The 18,746-nt window shown below is 40.2% G+C and overlaps 1 protein-coding gene across 1 annotated transcript in view; it reads right to left on the reverse strand.

Annotated features, from left to right (window-relative positions):
• Window positions 1-18,746, reverse strand: part of LOC103537947 (phosphatidylinositol 3-kinase regulatory subunit gamma-like) — a 79,079-nt gene that overhangs the window by 12,538 nt on the left and 47,795 nt on the right. The window contains 3 exon segments of the mRNA XM_030455311.1: window positions 677-857; window positions 2,336-2,434; window positions 4,795-4,906. Coding sequence (XP_030311171.1) covers window positions 677-857; window positions 2,336-2,434; window positions 4,795-4,906 — 392 coding nt within the window.

Raw genomic sequence — 18,746 nt, forward strand, 5'->3', positions numbered from 1 at the left:
TATAATTCAGTTTCTACAGAACACAAACAGTATCTAAATACTCCTTCCTCCACTCAACAAGTTACAGTCTACAGGCAGTTTGAACTGGAACTATGAGACAGCAAGAACTATGCTAAAATACTAAGCTTCCAAAAACACACCACACCTTAGGTTTAGGAAGTTAATTGTTTGGTATCTGAAGTTAAAGATCATAGTTTTGGGGTTTTTTCCAAAACAATCTGCAGTTCTTTATGCGGGACAATGTTTCAGACTGCTGAATAAAACCTTTAAAAAATAGTGGGAAATTGAGATGGCTATGCACAGAACAAGAAGCTGCATGGCTCATCTGTGCTTCAAGGGCAACACTGGCTAGAACAGTGCCTTGTGGGTCCACAAGGGTCCAAGGGGGAAAAACAAGGTTTCTCATAAAGGCTCAATTCTGCTGCATGTTAGAGTTTCACTTCTCCATTGGACTGCTCAGATAGAGACTGAAAACTTGACAAAATGAAGATGCTTAAATGGCTAGACAATTTGGAAGACCTGTTATGAGCCAAGTGAATATCAAAACTCACTTTTTTTTTCAGTTAAAAAAAAATAATAAATCATGCTCAACATGGGGAAAGCAAGCTCATCTACATTTATTGCAATGTTTCTCTTGTCTGCACCAACAGCTATTGGGATCTGATGAAGATCTTACCTGCTGGTATCGGGACACTGGATACATCAACTTCACATCCAGCTTTGGGTTATACTGAGCCAGAGACTCATTACGGTAGTGGTTAATCAGTTCCACAACTGAATTAAATGTCAGTGGATCAGAAAAGCCATATTTTCCATCCCGATGATAGATCTTTATCAGTTTATTGTTGCCACCCTTCCTGTAAAGTGGGACAGTAATTTAGAAGGCTTACTGTGTACCTCCTATTTCTCTTCAACACAAATACTGCTAACAAAGACACTGGTGACATTGCTGGGCAAGTGGCTTTGATACTGTACACATTCCCAGTGATTCTTTACATACCACCAGATATTTGTAGTTTAAGAGCCAATACACATGGAATTATCAGCAGATATCATCTCAAGAGGAGAAAAGCCCAAAGTAAATCTCTTTCTGTGTGTTCATTCTGGAGACAAATTATGGTATTTAAGACCTAGCTTGGCCTGAAGTTTCACAAGGGAAAAGGAGGATGCTGAAAGGCTGAATAAAGGAGCCACATGAAAATACAAACCAACAATTTCCTACAATTTGGGCCATTAATAGCATACAACTGAGCATACATTTATACAGGGATTACCAAATCTCTTGAGTTATGGATGCTAGCACAGGATACACAAACCTAAACAAAAATACTTTGAGGATTATAAGATGTTTGTAAGCTCAGGACTTCACATTATCCAGACTTACACATTCTAGCAGTTTCTACAAACACAGCACTTATTTCTTCCTTTCCTCTCCCCCTCCCCCCCTACCAGCAGACTGTTTAGACCATGTCCTGTCCTTCCTGCACTCTCCATTTTGGTTCCTAAAGACATCTGCATTCAGCAAAATAACCAAATCATGCCAAACTTTAGTGCACAAGCTGTGAACTTCAAAGCAAAGTCAAATTAGAATTTAAACTACACCCTTGAGATCAAACCTGACATTAAGACAATGGCATTTCACAGCAAGATCAAATATCTACCATATCATAGAAACTCCCAAAACAGTGCTACAGAGGCAGTGGCTTATTCACCTCACCCATTTGTCTCCAATAACCAATCTTGGGAGCCTGGCAGAGGCAAGTGGTTGGACAGGCTGGGCAAGGCACCATCAGCTAGTCACATGAGGTCTGCTGTCTTAACTGCAGTAGACAGGGCTGGGACAACTCTGGGAAGTCTGCCACTTGCAGACAATTTTAATGAAGAAAGGAGCATGACTCCAGTTCAATTATTTCCTAAACTTTAGATCAGAAAGCACAAGATATTCTTTTTGAAAAGACACTGTGTTCAGTTCTCCAGGGCTGCATACTGATGAGATATTCAACACACTCCCATTAATCAAAGCCCTAGTTCATAGATACCTTTTACCTTAGAAGTTCTGAGACTCTGAAGCACTACTGAGTGGTCCTCTCCTTGAGTCCCATCTAATCCACACAGGGCTTCTTAAAGTAGTGTTTAGTGAGTGACAGGACTCAAAACACAGAACAGAATCAACTATCAGATGTGGCTGCTTATCTGCTTGTACTGCATCCTGCACTACATTTGAGAACATCTCTAAACCTGAGCCAAATCAGCTTTACACAGCCACTGCTGTCACTGATGCAGCAACTGGCTACTCAGGGTTGTACACCATGGACTACAACTGCTCAACACCCACCGTAATGTCAGAGTGTAGTCTCCCTGCATCTTGGTTGATGCATCCCGCACCAGGAATGTTCCATCTGGCATGTCTCGTAATTTGTCATTTACTTCTTCCCTGGAGAATGAAAAGGAAGGAAAAATGAGAAGTGTTAAGGATGTGATCATCTTTGCCACGGGTATCAATGCTGGAGCCATGTGTATTGTGTGTATCACCAGCATGTGTAAGGAGTTCAGTCTTTAAAATATTAGGCAAATCTTTCATACTCAGGCTTTCCAGAATTTTAGGCCATCTAAACCAAGTCTGAACCTGTGTAGTTATGCTAAAAAATAGTAGCTGTGGTCAACTGCCACTTAGGAAGAAAATCCCTGTTTAAGCAACAGTAGCAGCTGTGTCTCAGAGTTCACAACCTTTCCCTGTAATCTGCTCAGGTTTTAAAGTCCACACTGGAAACAAGTGCCCTTTGAGAAGCCAGTCCTGACCTCTTAAGACACAGGCTCTAGCATCATAGCTCCAAGATGCCCAGAGTTCAGCACAGTTCTAGTCTCAAGAGATTCATTATTGGCTTAACTCTGATATTATTTACAGTAGTTTAAACCACTACAAACTTGCTAGCTTCAGTGCACCTTTTCCTTATTTATAACTGATGCAAAAGGATACTGAGTCCAAATCTTTAAACTTAATCGAAAAAGCTTTTAATACAAGTGAATAACTGTAAGCATTAAGAAAATTATTTCAGCTGAAGAGGTAAATGTCACACCAGGTTTGACCATTTCACCAAGATTACATATCTCACTTCATAACAGCTCCCTCACAGATTTTTGGACCCACTAAGCACTATTTAATACAATCATTTGGAAACTAAAGTTTATGAGCTAGCCTCAAACATTACCAAAGTGCAGTAGAAAGCCTACTTAAGTCTTAAAAAGAAAAATCAACAGCAGTTTTTGTTCAAATACTAAGGAACAAAGCTATTCCTACAAAATAGCCTTAGTTTAGATTTAGCTACAAGAAAACCATTCTGTTAGTAAAACTGACTCCTATTAAGTATCACATACATATCTACCTCCTCCTCTCAGAACATTTTACAGGTTGAACCAAGTTAACTCAAACAGCCTTGTCCTTTTTGAATGGACAGATATGATCCAAGGGCTTGGCCTTGCACCTTCACTTTGCAACCTGGAGCTCATGACAAAATTTTCAACACAAGTTACTGACTGAAGAACAAGGCTCCTGCCCTGACAGCCTAATGCAGTCCATACCTGCTGGCTGTCAAATTAAGGTCACAAACAATTCCATCTTTACATGCATGTATACCACATTTTAATCTAATAAAGCCACTTCAATGTGATTTGTGCTGCATTAGCTCCTGCGATCACATGCACTGTTAATTGAGGAACAAATCCACAGTCAATAAACTGATACCGATATTGAGCAGTTTTAAACAAACCCTGCCTGGTGAGCTTTGTGAACAGGCTTTGCCTCTCTGCTTTGATTTAGAATTAACAGAAAAGTATCACTGTGGAGGCCCTTCAAAAGCAAGATCTATGCAAATTTGCTTTATAAAGATAAGGTCGGTACAATAAAGATATCAAAACTTTATTTCCCTTTTCAGAACTTCAGTGAACTGCTGTGGCAAACACACTCTTCTTGCCTCTGACAAGGTGTTTCAAAGTACCATGTGTACAAGTTTGAGCAACTCCTGATCACGCTCCCAGCAAGCTCATGCTTCCCCTTACAGTTCCAAATTCTAGACTCTTCAGAAGTGCCTTAAGAGGGACAAAGATGACTGGACACTTCAGTTCTGTTATGCAATTAAGTATCTAAAAACTGGCACTTCATTTTCTGAACTTAATCCAAACCATCTATTTTCTCAAGCACATAGAAAATGGTTTCTACAAGAGGTAAAACTTAATTTATTTGGTATGGGTCTGTATCATCTGAAAAGTGTAGCTGGTGATGCATTTGTAAGAGCTATTTTTATACCACCATGTAATAAAAATTAACACAGATACAATTTTAACTGAAGTTAGAGAAACCAAAAATAAGCAACTCTTTGTATTCTGAGCAAGTCTTCTACTGAAATTTTGCTGAACTACATGCATCCCAAAATTGTATGCTACATGCATGCAGAATTGTATGAATATGTATATTTAGAAGGTCTTGTCTCTTGAATTAAACAATTTTCTCACTTAGTATCTCCAGATACACAGATTATGTGTATCTGAAGAAAATTCAAAATACAAAATAACTGTCACCAGGACTGGCAATATCTGCACCACAATAGCAACAATTTAAACTGAAGTCCTCAACCCAGTGGAATATTTGGATTTAAGTGCTTTGTCAAGTGTAGTCCTGTAGCATTTTTCTCCTGTAAAATGCTGCCTGAAATAGGTGTGTTCCTTTTCTCTTGAAGTCTAACTGGCTTAATCTATTTTTAATAATATATATTAATATATTTTAGTAATACTGCTTACCTTGAAATGTCTCCCCAGTACCACTCTGCTTCCTGCAGAGAGAAGCTGGAATTGTCCTTTATTCCATTTGTATTGACTGGAGTCATTGGTTTGGGGGGCTTTGGAGGAAGAGCTGAAAATGAAGAATGGATTAAAGAAAGGTAAACAGGAAAATCTCCCAAAGTACACGGAATTTGTAATTTTCAAAGAGTTTTGAAATCAATAGCTGCACTGTGATCCTAGATTTCCTAGTACTCAAACCAAATACATACTTCAGGAAGGAAAAAGGGAAAGAATATAAGGAAACACTTATTTTTTTTTAAGGGGAAGACTGGCTTAGGCTTGACTAGAACGGCAATCACTGCCTAATCCTCCAAACAAGTTACAAAGGTGCATTGTGTTTGGAAGCCACAGCCTGCTGAGCACCATGCACCACTCTGGAAAACTCCAGTTGCTCAGGCATCATCAGTCCTTATGGCAGCCTGTACAAGCAGATGGGTGGGCTCTGCTTCACAGGCAAAAATAGTGCCAGTGAGAGAAGTGGTGGCTGGGCAGCTATGCATTACAGACCCAAGGTTCATATTTTGTACTAGATTTGTCATTTATGCTCCTGTTAGGCCAAAAGTTATTACTCTTTGAATACTTTAGGGCATGACATAATAAAGGAAGGGGAAAGGGGACATGACATAGAACTGCACATCTGTAAGCCTAGTGTATACCTGCCTGGGATTTCCCTATTCTGAATTCAAGGCAATCAGGCTTTTACTTCTGTTCTCAAAATGGACTATCCAACGGAAGGACTTCCAACCCACTCAAGTTCTTTGTTTGGTCAGTTTTTGCTCAAACAACTTTATCATGGTCTTGAATGTAAGCCCTCTATCAGGAGTAATTCAGCAGCCATGGGCATGCTTATGTATTGCTAGAGACTTGTCTGTCAGCAGAAATACATTACTTCCTTTGAGAAAGATGCCTTGAGTGCTCTCCCTTGCTTTGCAGAAGTTAGATGATTCATCAAGAACACTGCCACCAAACCTGAGCATTTTTCAGGCATTTCATGAGATAGTGTTTTGCAGGGACAGGTTACATTTGAATTCAGAGTAAGAAAGCTGTTACACACATTGATTTGCTACTAGCACATTTTCAAGTCATCCTCTGAACATCTGTGCTCCCAGCCCTGTGCCCTAGCCATCAGATTACAGAAGCATCAGTGAGCAGGCCTGACATGCTGACAACAGCCATCTTTCAGATGCACACAATCTCAGTGTCCAAGCAGAAATAAATAAATAAATTAGGAAAAAAAAAAAAAAAAAGAAGAATATTTTGATCTCTTGCTTCAGAGTGGAATGGTTTATTGCTGAGAGTGAGAGGTGTGCTGCTTGGCACCGTCCCTCTGCTCACCTCTGAGCCACACCTCCCACATTAAAGAAGAGAAAACAGTGTTCCAACTGCAGTTCCAAATACCATTTCGTGTTGGATATCTGACACAGTAACTTCACTGTTCTCAGACAAACCAGTAGATAGCTTAATCGAGCCAATTTAAACTAAATCTGAACCTTGACCCAGACATTTGCACCCTGGGGTTGCTGACCAAACACCTGGTTCAGATAGCAGCATTCATTCTGTGAGACTGAGCATTAAACCTCAGCATACAGGTTCTTTTTATGGGGTGAGCCAGGAACTTTCAGGTGTGCACAGATCTAGTGAGGCAGTAACAGATCTTGCTATAAAAGGAAGATGAAAACCTTTGGATTCAGTGAAGTTGCTTCCTGGTTAGGAGACTACAGTTACTCCTAGCTCTACTACAGTTGTTTGTATAGCACCTAAGTATTTGTACAAAGGACCATTGAGAGTAAGACAATTCTAAAATTACTTTGCTTGAAGCTCCCAGTCCCATCCTACTTTTGTGGGGTCAGAGGAGCATTTATCCAGGATAAACCTGCAGTGTCAATTATATTTATAGTGCCCTATATATTTCTCTTCTCCCTATTGAAAGTTGTGAATTTGAAACTGGTTTTGGGTTCTTCTCATCCCACATCTGGACAGTGCTAGCCTACATACGCCAAGCAAGTGCCAGGACAGACCCAGTGGTTCTAAGTCTCCTCAGTGGTTGCACATGGCAGTAAATCCAAGTTCAGAAAACCTGTAGATGTTCTGATCTACTCCTGAGATTTTTTTTGCAGAAAAACACACACATAATGTGGAGAATTCTTAGAAAACTCTACGAGCATCAGCAATTATTTCATTGGGTCTTGCAAGTTAAGGCTTGGACATATCAAAAACTTCAAGTTATTTTACAGTGTAAAAGCCTGTTTTACACTGGTAATAGAAGCTTTTCCAGGAGAGGCTTTCAGTATTGTCTAGAGTACTTGAATACTTCTTTCTCTAGCTCTCCTTGTAAGATTAAGACTTGCTCCTTTAAATACTGTGGAATTATTTAGCAGCTTTGTTAGGGCTCACTCCAAAGCACTGGACACTGAAAAGCAAATTAACACAGAAAGGTAAGGAATGGGAGTTTGGCATAAGGACACAGAGCACTTGGGAAGTTACACCAAGTATCCTTACTACAGATGGGGTTTTTCCTTCTTTCCCTTAATAGGTAGGTATCAGTTCTCACTATCAGGCAGTTGTCTGCAGAACTTCATTCTGCATGAGAAAATAGGAAGGAAATTCTTCCAGGGAGAAGAATAAGGCTTGGAACAGTTCCTGTAAAACCTGACTCATGGAAGCCAGTCATTTTCACAATAGGCTTTTGAAAAATGCTTTTTAATAGCTTGCACATTTTAAAAATACAAAAGTATTTGCAAGGGTGGATCCTGTTTCCAGAGAGCTATGGATCTAATTCTTTACTTTCAATACTTTGAGCTCTTTGAGTCATAATAGATTTTCCCCTGTACTGAACACAGGCCCAGGTGCTTGATATTCCTTTGCCCTGTAAACTAACATGCCCATCCTTTTGGTGTTCCTCAGCTACCGTCTCTCTCAACCTGATCTGACTGTAGTCTGTACAAATGGAGACATGAGCACAAAGGTAGTTTAAACCCAGCAGCCCAGAACCTGTGATGACACAAGGGGAGTATTTTGCAACAGCGTGGCAAGTCTGCTGTCAGAGAGCAGCACCCACCCTGCTGCTGCCACTCTGCTAACACCAGGCCATTGGTTTGCTAGAAGAGGCATCCTGTCACTAGTACCTAGACTGCAGAACCACCCTGCTAGGAGAAATCCTGTGATGTTTCTATGAAAAGCTACAGAGAGCTTTTAAAAGTCTAAAAGATTTTGATTCTAAAAAGTCTACGGATTTTTTAAAAAAATCCAGTTTTATATACCTTACTTGATGAACATTAGAGAGCTTAAATCCTCCAGCAGAGTAAAATAAGGCTGGCTTGAAGTCAACAGAAATGCTTTCAAGAGCAGCCGTGTTTCTTTCCATGTCACTAGGTCCAATTCTGATCTATCCACAGGCACAATCTTTATCTAAAAACAAGCTCTGATTAGAATGAACGATCCTGATGGTTTCTTGCTTCCTTTTCCCTGGGAGAGGAAGAACATCGCTCACAAGCGATTAACAGCACAATGCATCTATCCCTTCTAATAAAGAACTTTCTCTTTGCATCAGATACTCAAGCATCCTTCTACTACCACATCTCCAGGACAGGTTCAAGGCACAGATCTTTCCAAAACCCAAAGGCAACATCTCAGCTGGACCTTTCCACTCCCTCGTGAGAGCATTACCAAGATCAGGTGCAGCCCTCAGCAATGACAGCAGGCTGGCTCTCCCTCACACATGAGCGGGCATCTCTGTTTTTTCTTTCTTTAGCAACTCCTCTTTCCAGCTTCCCCAGGCAGCTGAGCTTGAGCTAAATCCCAATCCCAGATCAGTGTCACTTAGAAGGTGGGAAATAAGAAAGTGCTGGCGTGGAGGCAGGGGCAGCCAATGCCTCTGGGCCCCAGGATGGGATGTTGCTGACGTCAGGCCCAAGGCTGCTGTGCTGGCTCCAGCAGGTACCTTCAGCCTGGCTGCTCTGCAGAGCTGCAGCACGGGTCCTCAGAGAGAAAAGCCTATTGATTAGGTTTGGCCAAGGTAATTTTTCTGATGCTTTCTTGACTGCGTAGAATTGCTTTTTAAAAAGGCAACTCAAGATTTAACTGACGTGGTTTCTTGAAATTCAAACCACTTCCAATACCAAGTCAACCAAGAAAGCTGGCAGGAGACTGAAATTCAGCATCATTGTTGGTTTTTTTTTTTCCTTCTTTAAATTAAAATTTCTTTTTGAAAAGAGTAAGCTATATTAATCCCAAATTTAACTTCAGCAAAGTACACTGTGACTTCCATGAATTATGTGCTTTTCCCAGTTAGGTTTTGAATCAAAAACTACGCAAGTTTACAGGATCAAAGAGCCACTGAGCACTATGTGTGAGGGTTTTCAATGGCTCTGCTTCAGGAGCAGTGAAAAAAGAAGAATGCCTTGGGGTCTCCAAGTGCTACATCCCACATGGCATCCAGACAAGCTGCCCATTTCTTCCTTGGCTGCAGTATTTGCATACAAGATAAAGTTGCCAGTTAATTAAACTCCAATTTGCAGTTTCAAGGCAGATGCCACTTGGTCTAAGAATGGCTCCATAACACATTTCTTCTAGTGTTCTCCATGAACTGCAGGCCAGATACTTCAAAGCATAGCAGGTTTAAATGCTTGCTGTTACAAACCATTCTAACTACCAAGTACTCTGATAAAGTCAATTTTAAATAACTCAGCATTTCCATGAGCTTGTTTATTAGCCAGTACAGCTGAGGACTTGGAATGAAAATGAAGGCTAGCTTTTTTTTTTTTTTTAATTAAAAAAAATCCCAATATTTAACTACTCTCTGAAATCTTACTCAATTTCTCACTTTCCTCCATTTCTTTAACACTTTCAAGGCAAAGCGTCAAACCCTTTCCCACTCTCAATAGTTCTGTACTTGTCAATGCTGCGTGAGATTCTCTCAAGACATTTAAAAAAGGCAGCATACTTTGAACAAAGGTGCTTTTTGCACATAATTTCAGAGAAAATCTGTACTACATGTGCAATAATCTCTGCTTCTGCAAAGATTTTCCAGCCGACAAAGAGGAGGGTCGTGTGTACCTGCTGACAGCAGCTCATTCCCCACCACTGGCAGGTACATTATATTGGCAGCTCGACATCTCAGCTCATCAGTTCTCTTGCCAAGACCCCTCTTGCAAAGTACTGAGCCTCAATGCCCTTCCAAGCTGCCTGTCCTCAAAGGGCAACTAACACGTACTGAGAACTCCTCAAGGGATGGAGAAGGAAGCTACTCGATTGCAGCCTTATTGCTGGCCGCAGAACCTCAGGCATGCTCACATTTTCACTTTTCTCCCCCAAAAGAGGCAAGATGCCAGAGTAAGACATATTCAAAGAAGTGAAGTATTTCAATATCTCATTACAGAAAACAGCAAAAAAATTGGCAGAAAGCCAGGCAGGCTTCCAATGAAAACACTCCCATTATAGCTTTGCTTGTGTTTCTATAAACTTTCATAAAAACCAACACCTTTAAGAAATATTTCAGTTTTGATTAATTGGCTTTTTTGATAAAGATCTGTTTTGTTTGAAAACTCCCCAGCTATCCAGTCCTCTCCCACACCTCCCAACCACCGTTTCACTTCCTACAGCCTGCCAGACTTCTGCTGCACTCTGTTCTTCACAAGCAACCACTGCTACCGCACAGGTTGAAAGATTATCTGCTCTAGGACACCTGCAGAATGGTGGACAACAGCAGTGTGTGAAGATGCTGACTCAAAATCATAATTCTTTGGGGCATTTCACAAGTATCCCTTGCTACTTTTCTAGCTTGTTATTTCATGGGCTGAAATGGAAGACGCTTGCTGCCAGATAAATGACACTGAGATCTTTGACTTCTGTATGATAAAGTAACACAGCATCTTCTCTTCGTTTCAGTCTTCGCATGGAGTTGCAAGACCAAAAAAACCCAACTTCCCAATTATTTTTACTGCTTGATGAAAAACATTTTTCAATTCAACCATAGCATAACAGCTGCAAAGCTACAGCAGTGTCAGAGGTTCCACGACCAACAGGGCTTTCTTAAGGTTGACATGAGAAGGATGAAAAGGACAAGCCCTCTTTTACTTTCCAGGCATAATTAGGACACTTCTTCTAAGCTACATACTAAAGCAATAAAACTGCTTTAGAAGTTTTGCCATCTTTTATCACTTAGACTGTTACTACCCAGCATCACATGCTCAGCTCCCTTCAGGAAGGAAAAGCTTTATCTCCCAGTCAGTAGACTTAGGCTTTTACCAACTCTTTGGATGAAAGTCAGCAGCAGACCTTTTATTGTCCATGAAAATCTGGAATGTTTGATAAGAACTGTACTTTATAATATCCAATGTGCTGTCTAGAAGACTATACAATAAAAGTAGATATAAATTGCAATGAGCAAATAGATTCTCCTTTTCACTTATTACCTAAAGCCATTCCTCATCTGTCTTCACAGAAGAAATACCACAGCATGTTTTCTACCCTTCCACAGGCAGAGTCCTCAAATACCTACTAAAAACAAACACTCCTTGGTCAACATGCAGATAGATTTGGGTTAAGAGTAAGGAAAATGCAAAATTTAGCATAAGTATAGAGATATAATGAAGAACTAGATTTCATAGTAGAAGATGGAAAACAAAGTCAGGCCTGAGCATTGACATACTATGGCTTGGAGACCTATGAAAGCCAAAGGAAAAAGCCATTTGAAACAAAAACAATCCAAAGCTGCTTTCCCCAGATATTTCAAAGAACCACCCAGATATCAGGTACAAGCCTCACAGGAGAACAACTTCACAAAAATAATTGGCACTACTGAGAGGTTTGCTGCACAAGAGCCTGCCTAAAAATAATAATATAACTGTAAATGTGTGACTCTTGCACTAATAAGCTTTTTCTTTCAGCTTACCACTAGCTTAGTCCTTTCAGAGAAGTATGTAAAGCTGTTCCTCATACTGTACCTGTCCTTGTGCTATGTCAAACTATTTTCTACTTCACCAAGGTAGAAATATTTCAACACCATGTAAACTGCTACCAGAGAACTGTCTACATCAAGATCAAAAGGTGCATTTTCAAATTAACACTCCTGAAGAAATAAGTTAGAAAAAGTATCCAGAGGAAAAGTGTTGCGTGTTGTATGCTGTGTTGCGCATCATCTTTTCTAAGGACGTTGATCTAGAAGGAAGTTCCACCAAGGTGGCAGTCCTAACCCATGCAGCCCTGTGCAGCACCCTTGGCAGAAGCTGAGCTTCAGAGCAGTCATGGAGTTGTCAAAGTCAGGCTCAAGCTACACAGCCATTGCTCACACTGAGATCTCTAGGTGTAACAAAAAATTGATTCAATCTCCTTACTCAAGTACACTATGATCTTCAAAATATTTTAATGAAATCCATTTCACAGCAGCAGTTGAACTTGTTTCTGGCAAAACTCAGTGAGACTTGACGGTATCCTTCAAAATGGAAAGGATCTTAAACATTAATCTCATTGATTCCAACTTCCTTGTATCCTTCAAGAGACTACTTCTGGAGACAGGAGAGTAAAGAGCTAGAAACACCAAAGTCTTCTAATTTGACAGCAGTTCCTTGGAGGGCCAACAACCTAGATTCCTATGATGTCCCCAAGATGACGATACAGTGCAGTAAAGCGTGAGTACTGACATGGGAAATTTAACTGCAATGAACAAATTTGGGTTGCAAGAGAAAACAGAACTTATATAACACAATATTCTCAAGGATTTTCTCCCCCAGCTCACCTTTAAAACATTTCCCTGGGACAGGTGTTGGAATGGAAGCTCTACTGTCCACACTCAGGGAAAACCATACCCAAACAGTGGGTTGTGTTCCTCATTACAGCAATTTTTCTCCTGCTTCACTGCAGCAGCTCTGGTTTGGGGATCTTTTGTTTGGGTTTGTTGAGATGAGGGATGCAATGAAGGAAAGAATTCCTCCCAAAGCAAAGATGGTCATGTGAAGCACCAGATTTTGGGGACTAGGGAGGCTGAAACTTAGGCTGCAGAAGGTAAATATCCTGAAAAAGGGGCTCCTGTGGATGTTTTTCTTCCATGGGGAGGAGGCAAAAAGCAACAGAGAATAAGTAGTACCTAACAGAAGGAAATTAGAGGTTTATATTTGGAAGAAGAAAACTGACATGAAGAGTCCCAATGTGACACCAACCCAAAACTAAAGTTATTCTGTAGCAAAAGAACAAGGACATAGGATTTGATGGTTTTTTTTTTTTTATTTGTCCAAACCCACAAAGGTTTGTGCTGAGAAACAAGATATTTTTCAAGCCTCTCTTAAACAACCATGCTTCAAGGGATATTTGATTTTAGAAGAAGTAAAATTCCTATGGACTATCATTAAAATAACATTTTCCCAGTTCACAAAAACTGGTAGAGAGTCTGGGTGAATGTTGGAAGCAGTCACAGGCTGAAGCAGTTAAAGTATTTCATCTCCTTTTTCAAAGAGCACTGGATGGAAGGTAGCCATCTCAAGTGTTCTGCTGGACTCGGAGCCAGAGAAGAATCTGGATCCTGTTCAGCCACGGGAAAGCTCCAGAGCACATTATGCTTTGGCATCAGGATTCACTAGGCAGCTGGTTGGTGTCCAGCAGGGGAGCTGGGGTCTTTTTTGGAAAGGGCTACAACAGGAATCACTTGCACTTTGCTTCATTTGAACTGTATAAATTGTTATAAAGCTCCCTGTATATAACCACTTTTCTTCAAAAGAACTAAAAGAACTCAAAGTATGAATATATTTGCTGATATATTACAAAATCTTTCTCTGCTAATTGAAGGACACAACAAAGGTTAAGGACTATGAAAAACATCTCTTCTAAAGAGGTAACATCCATTCACTTTGGGGACCCAGCACCGACTCATACGATGTAATTTACAATATGTGTGGAAGAGAAAATTCTTGCTTACTTAGCTGTTGTGCAGATTTTAACCTGTCAGGAGGAATAAGATAAAAAACATAAGAAAAAAGAAAATCTGACTCATTTCCATAGGGGCATTTAGTACATGAGCAGAGTGTGCTCTTTAAGCATTACTCAGCAACCTACTTTACAAAAGCAAGTTTCCAAAAATCCAGCTATAACACACCTATTGCTTTAATAGGGCCAAAGTTTTTCAGCAACCTGTTTCAACACAGTTAACAGTCTTTTTGACAATAATAAAGTCTAAGCTTTAAAACATACAGGGAGTGCTGATAAAGGTATTGTTTATGCTTCTGTAATGTATGTATTCTTTATGCTCTCTAGTTCTCTGCCCAAAAAGTGACTCACTAAACAACCAACATGAGATGATGTAAGGCACCCAACTGCTTTTATTACAGGGCACAGATGTGTATGACCACCTAGGTCTCTGTTTTCCCAAGCTGCAGAGCAAAGATAAGACCAAATAGCTTCATTCTGGAATAAGATATCATTAGGCAGGCAAAGGTGAAGACAGGAGTCAACTTTCTTTCTTCAGAAAACTCTGTTCTGCAAAGGAAACTCCAAGAGTCATCTTCTTCTGAACAGGTGAGGTGGAAGGAAGCAAAACAGTGACTGACTTTTATCAGGTGTAGGCAACACACAGAATTGTTTGAAACAACAGTTGCAGAAATAACATTTGCTATGGGTTTTGCCTTCAAGCACAGGAAGACCTTAGTTTCTTCTCAGTGTGTTCTCCCATGTTTCAGTTTTCAGAAACCTACAGCTTTACTGAACATCCAGCTGAACATCTCCCTTCAGTGAGCTTTCCCTCCCCAACTATTTCTACATCATCTGAAAGCCTACTGCTAAACAAAAATATCAGCCTTTTAAAAGTAGGCTTTCCCATCTCAAGCAAAGCATAAATTTCACTTTATATTAATGATTCTATATTTTGTGTTAAAGTACTTAATTGAAAGCTGATGAGTGATATTCTTTAAGAGTTAGAGCCATCAAAATGAAAACCAAATGCAAGGAATGCAAAAGTAAGCCTGAAGATGCAATCAGAAAGACAAATTGGTTACAGCAGTCACTAAATGAAAAGGGCAGTAAAGAAATCTAGGTGTAACAAGAATAGAATACAAACATTTCACATCACAGTCCTCATAGGGGCCAAGACTCCAAACTGTTTTCCAGGATATGCAGAATACAAGTGACTGAGCCTTATTTATTCCTTACTCTGCTCCAGAACAGTTTACACAAACTTCCCTGCAGTAATAAGGAAACTTTCAATCCCCAACATCTGCTCTTTTGAAAACATTACTTTTAGAAAGACTTAAATTTGCAGCAAGGAGAGTTGCTGCTACAGTGCTGTTGTCCTGATTATGTGCACTAGAAGAATTACTATTTTTATTTATTTTTAAGATTTTAAGATGAGAACTTTCCTTTGATAAGCTTCTGAAGCCAGCTCAGATAAGTTGAAGGACAATACTGACAATACTATTAAAAATTGCAGCTGTTCTCCCACTAGAAAACTAGTCAGGCATGGATATGCAGTGTTCATGCACATACAGCTACTGCAAACCACAGACCCCATCTGAGAAGCCACACTCAGTTTCCACTATAACATTGATAATGATACAGCAGGGCTGATTTCTGAGTAAATACCCTATGTTTTCCAAATTACAATTATAGTATCACTTCCCCTAAAACAAGGGTTGTCAAATTATATATGATAAGAAAATAAAAACTATAATGAATAAATATACTTTTCCCTTGAATACTTGTCTCAGTCATACAATGGTAATGCTGCTTTGCAATGTAGACTGAAATAAGCAGCCTATGGATTATTGCTGCTTCCCCCATAATAATTAAGAAGGTTTTGTAGCAACCAGCGTTGTTACAGCCAGTCTCAGCACATCAGACAAGCAAGAGTAAAGCTCTTGAAAAGGACAGTTGGGTCAAGTTATAAACATAGCCAGTCATATTTGGGTCTAACAGCCTTCCAATGGTAGCTTTCCTATAGCTTTAGGACACACACTTATTCTACTACCTGCTCATAAACAGACAGAGCCCATTCTGCATTAACAAGCCTACTTTACACTTGTAGTTTTCTTCACAGCCCACACAAAGGAAACTAACCTCTAATTTCTAGTTGAGCCAAATATCTTTGCTGACATCTGTATCTGACAGCTCAGTGGAACACTCTGATTTTCATCTTAGTGTGACTAGATATATTTGAGTGATTACACATTTTATGATCAACACACCTGATAACATAACCCAGATTATTTAGTCCTACTATTTAGCATGAGGTAATGCATAGGCAGTGACACTTTAGGTACTCTAGAAACTTCTGCAGTCAGTTCAGCATCCTACTTTCAGGAACAACTTCTGGCAGTAGCAACTTTGTGCAGACCTGAACAGATTTTGTTCAATAAAAACTAAATTAAATTCAGTTACCTCTTTACTTATCTTTTCAAAGAGCAAGACACACAGAAAGAACAAACATGGAAGTAAACCCTGACAGCCAGTTTCCTAATGCCAGAACCAACATATGATGCTGTGGTGGCCACAATACCTAAATTAATTCTGATTATACAGTTTAGGAGCTATATGCAAGGTTCCAGTTGTGCTTTTAGGCACTGAAAGTTATTTAGTTGCACCTACTGCTGTTTGCCACATACAGATCTACCTTAGGCCAGTGATACATTTTATTATAAATTTATACATGGCAGCAGAAGGAAAAGGAGTCACCCTGCTTACTTCCTGTACGAGTGGTACTTGCTCCAAGGCATGCTTTGCCAAGGCTGGCAAAACTGAATCCCTAGTTCCACTGTGCTATTAGGAAAACTGTCCTGCTCTTCTGTGTGGGACAGATGAAAATCCAGCAGAAACCCAGCAATCCCATTACTGACCCTGACTCTTGATGGAGAACTCATGTGCGAAAGAGACACCAATTTTATTATTATTTTTGAACCTGTGAGCAAACCTCCTAACAGAAGCCTTCTTCAGGAGCTGCTCAGAGCATCCATTTACACCTACAAGCCTGGACAGAAAACACAAGCACACTGATAAGCTGGTGCAGGTGCACCGAGGCCTGACAGAAGCTATGGCTGTGCTGCAGGCTGCCTGCCATCACAGGATTTTATTTCTGCATTATTACTGGGCAACGCTAAGGTGAGTATTAAGACAGCCTGCCAAGATAAATTAAAGGTCTCCTGGCTCTTAACAAGAAACAGTATCCCCACCCTTGACTTAGAGGTTACGGGTGATACCAGACATTATGTTCACCTTGCTTTTGTCTCCTGCCTGAAGTTTAGATGCACTAAAATGTAATCAGGAGCAGTCAGGCGTGATTGGAGACGCTTGGCTCCCAGTATCAGTCGATGCCCGGTCCTGCAGCATAAAGACCAACCAGGGATCTCTTCACACAAGTTCTCTGAACAAAAGACCGTGCTGCTTCCTTTGGCAGCAGGGACACTCACTGCATATTGTTAGTTTGTGTGCTGCTGAGAAAACATATTGCCACCATTCAGCTGCTCAGGAAGTCCAGCCACCACGCAGGGGAATGTTATACTAAAAACCTTCACAAATTTTTCTTGGAAGTGGGCCAAATGGAGCTGTGGCTGTTACCGGGTGCAAACGCAGTGACTTTATCCCAAAGCATGCCGAGTGCTTAAGTCTTCCAAAATAAATTCCTCCACACTCCCCTTAGGGATGACCTATCATCCCAGACCAGAAAACACTTTTCTTTCCCACCTCTAGACAATGAAAAAGCAAACTATCTCCACCACACTTTCTCTCTCTCTCCCTCCCCTTGCAGTTTAAAAGTCACAGTTCCATGAAATCAGGATGTACACACAGGGATCATCCCATGCATGATTTCCACCTCTGGCTTTTGTAATTTAAAAATATGAAAGATAAAGTCACTGAACACTTCAGAATCACCACGAAACATTAAGTCTTGGTGTCTGGACCGTGCAGAACCTTGATCTCTGACAACAGAGCTTCAATCGTGGAGGTATTGGCATTATTAATGACTGAAGTGCTGCTTCGTAATGCAAACTCTGTAAGATGGCATTCTTGCAGAATTCTTGCAGAAATATTGGAAAGTTGTTTACTGACCAGTTCAGTTAGGCCAGCCCCATTCAGCAGACTCCTTGCCACTAAGTCATTCAAGGAGCTTTACTTTTTTAAATTAAAGCCCCCACACCAATTGTTTTAACTGACCTACAATAGAACTCAGGTTTTTGTTCACTTCACACAAGCAAAATAGAAAAACTAACCTCAGGAACAGTTAAAACCAGAAGCATCTAGAAGAAAGATATCCTTTGAAATTCACAGAAGCAAACAGATTTGTCTGAACTTTATGCTTTCAGAAGTAACATCTAAAAATAGGTGGTGTCAGCTACACAAGAATTTAATGAGTCGTGGCCAGTATTGTGTGTCTGAGAAATCTGTCCAATTTGTTACAGTGTCAGAGTTATCAGAGGAAGTGAGTACAGGTCCTTGAGATCCAAAAATCTCAGGACGATCACCTCCTCCTCTTTTAATTAAAGCACCACATACCTATAGAGAGAGGCAAAAAAAAATAAAGAAAAGAGCTCAATGGGCTGAAACAAAGAGACTAAACCACCCTTGGGAGATACAAGACATGACTCAAGAACACACTGAAAAGTGCATTTGGAAATTCTACCAGTACCTGCCACACAGAAGATACCACTTAGAAGTACTTACTTGCTATCAGTTTTTCTGCAGGCTAAGATATTTGGTGCATATTTTACAGTACCTTCTGGCTGTACAGATCAGAGACCTGAGAACATAAAGGCCCTTCAATTACCTTACTGCTCTCAGCCTGTTAGACTCTTACAGGTACAGATACGGTTTCACCAGAACCCATTTATGCTCACTTTAATTCATTACCAAAGAAAGACTCAAACTCTTCTCCCTCTATGCACTCCCTCACTATTCAGACAAAAGAAACTTTCTGTCCCATCTAAAAAGCTTCAAGC

Source organism: Calypte anna, chromosome 8 (assembly GCF_003957555.1).
Source record: "Calypte anna isolate BGI_N300 chromosome 8, bCalAnn1_v1.p, whole genome shotgun sequence".
NCBI lineage: Eukaryota > Metazoa > Chordata > Aves > Apodiformes > Trochilidae > Calypte > Calypte anna.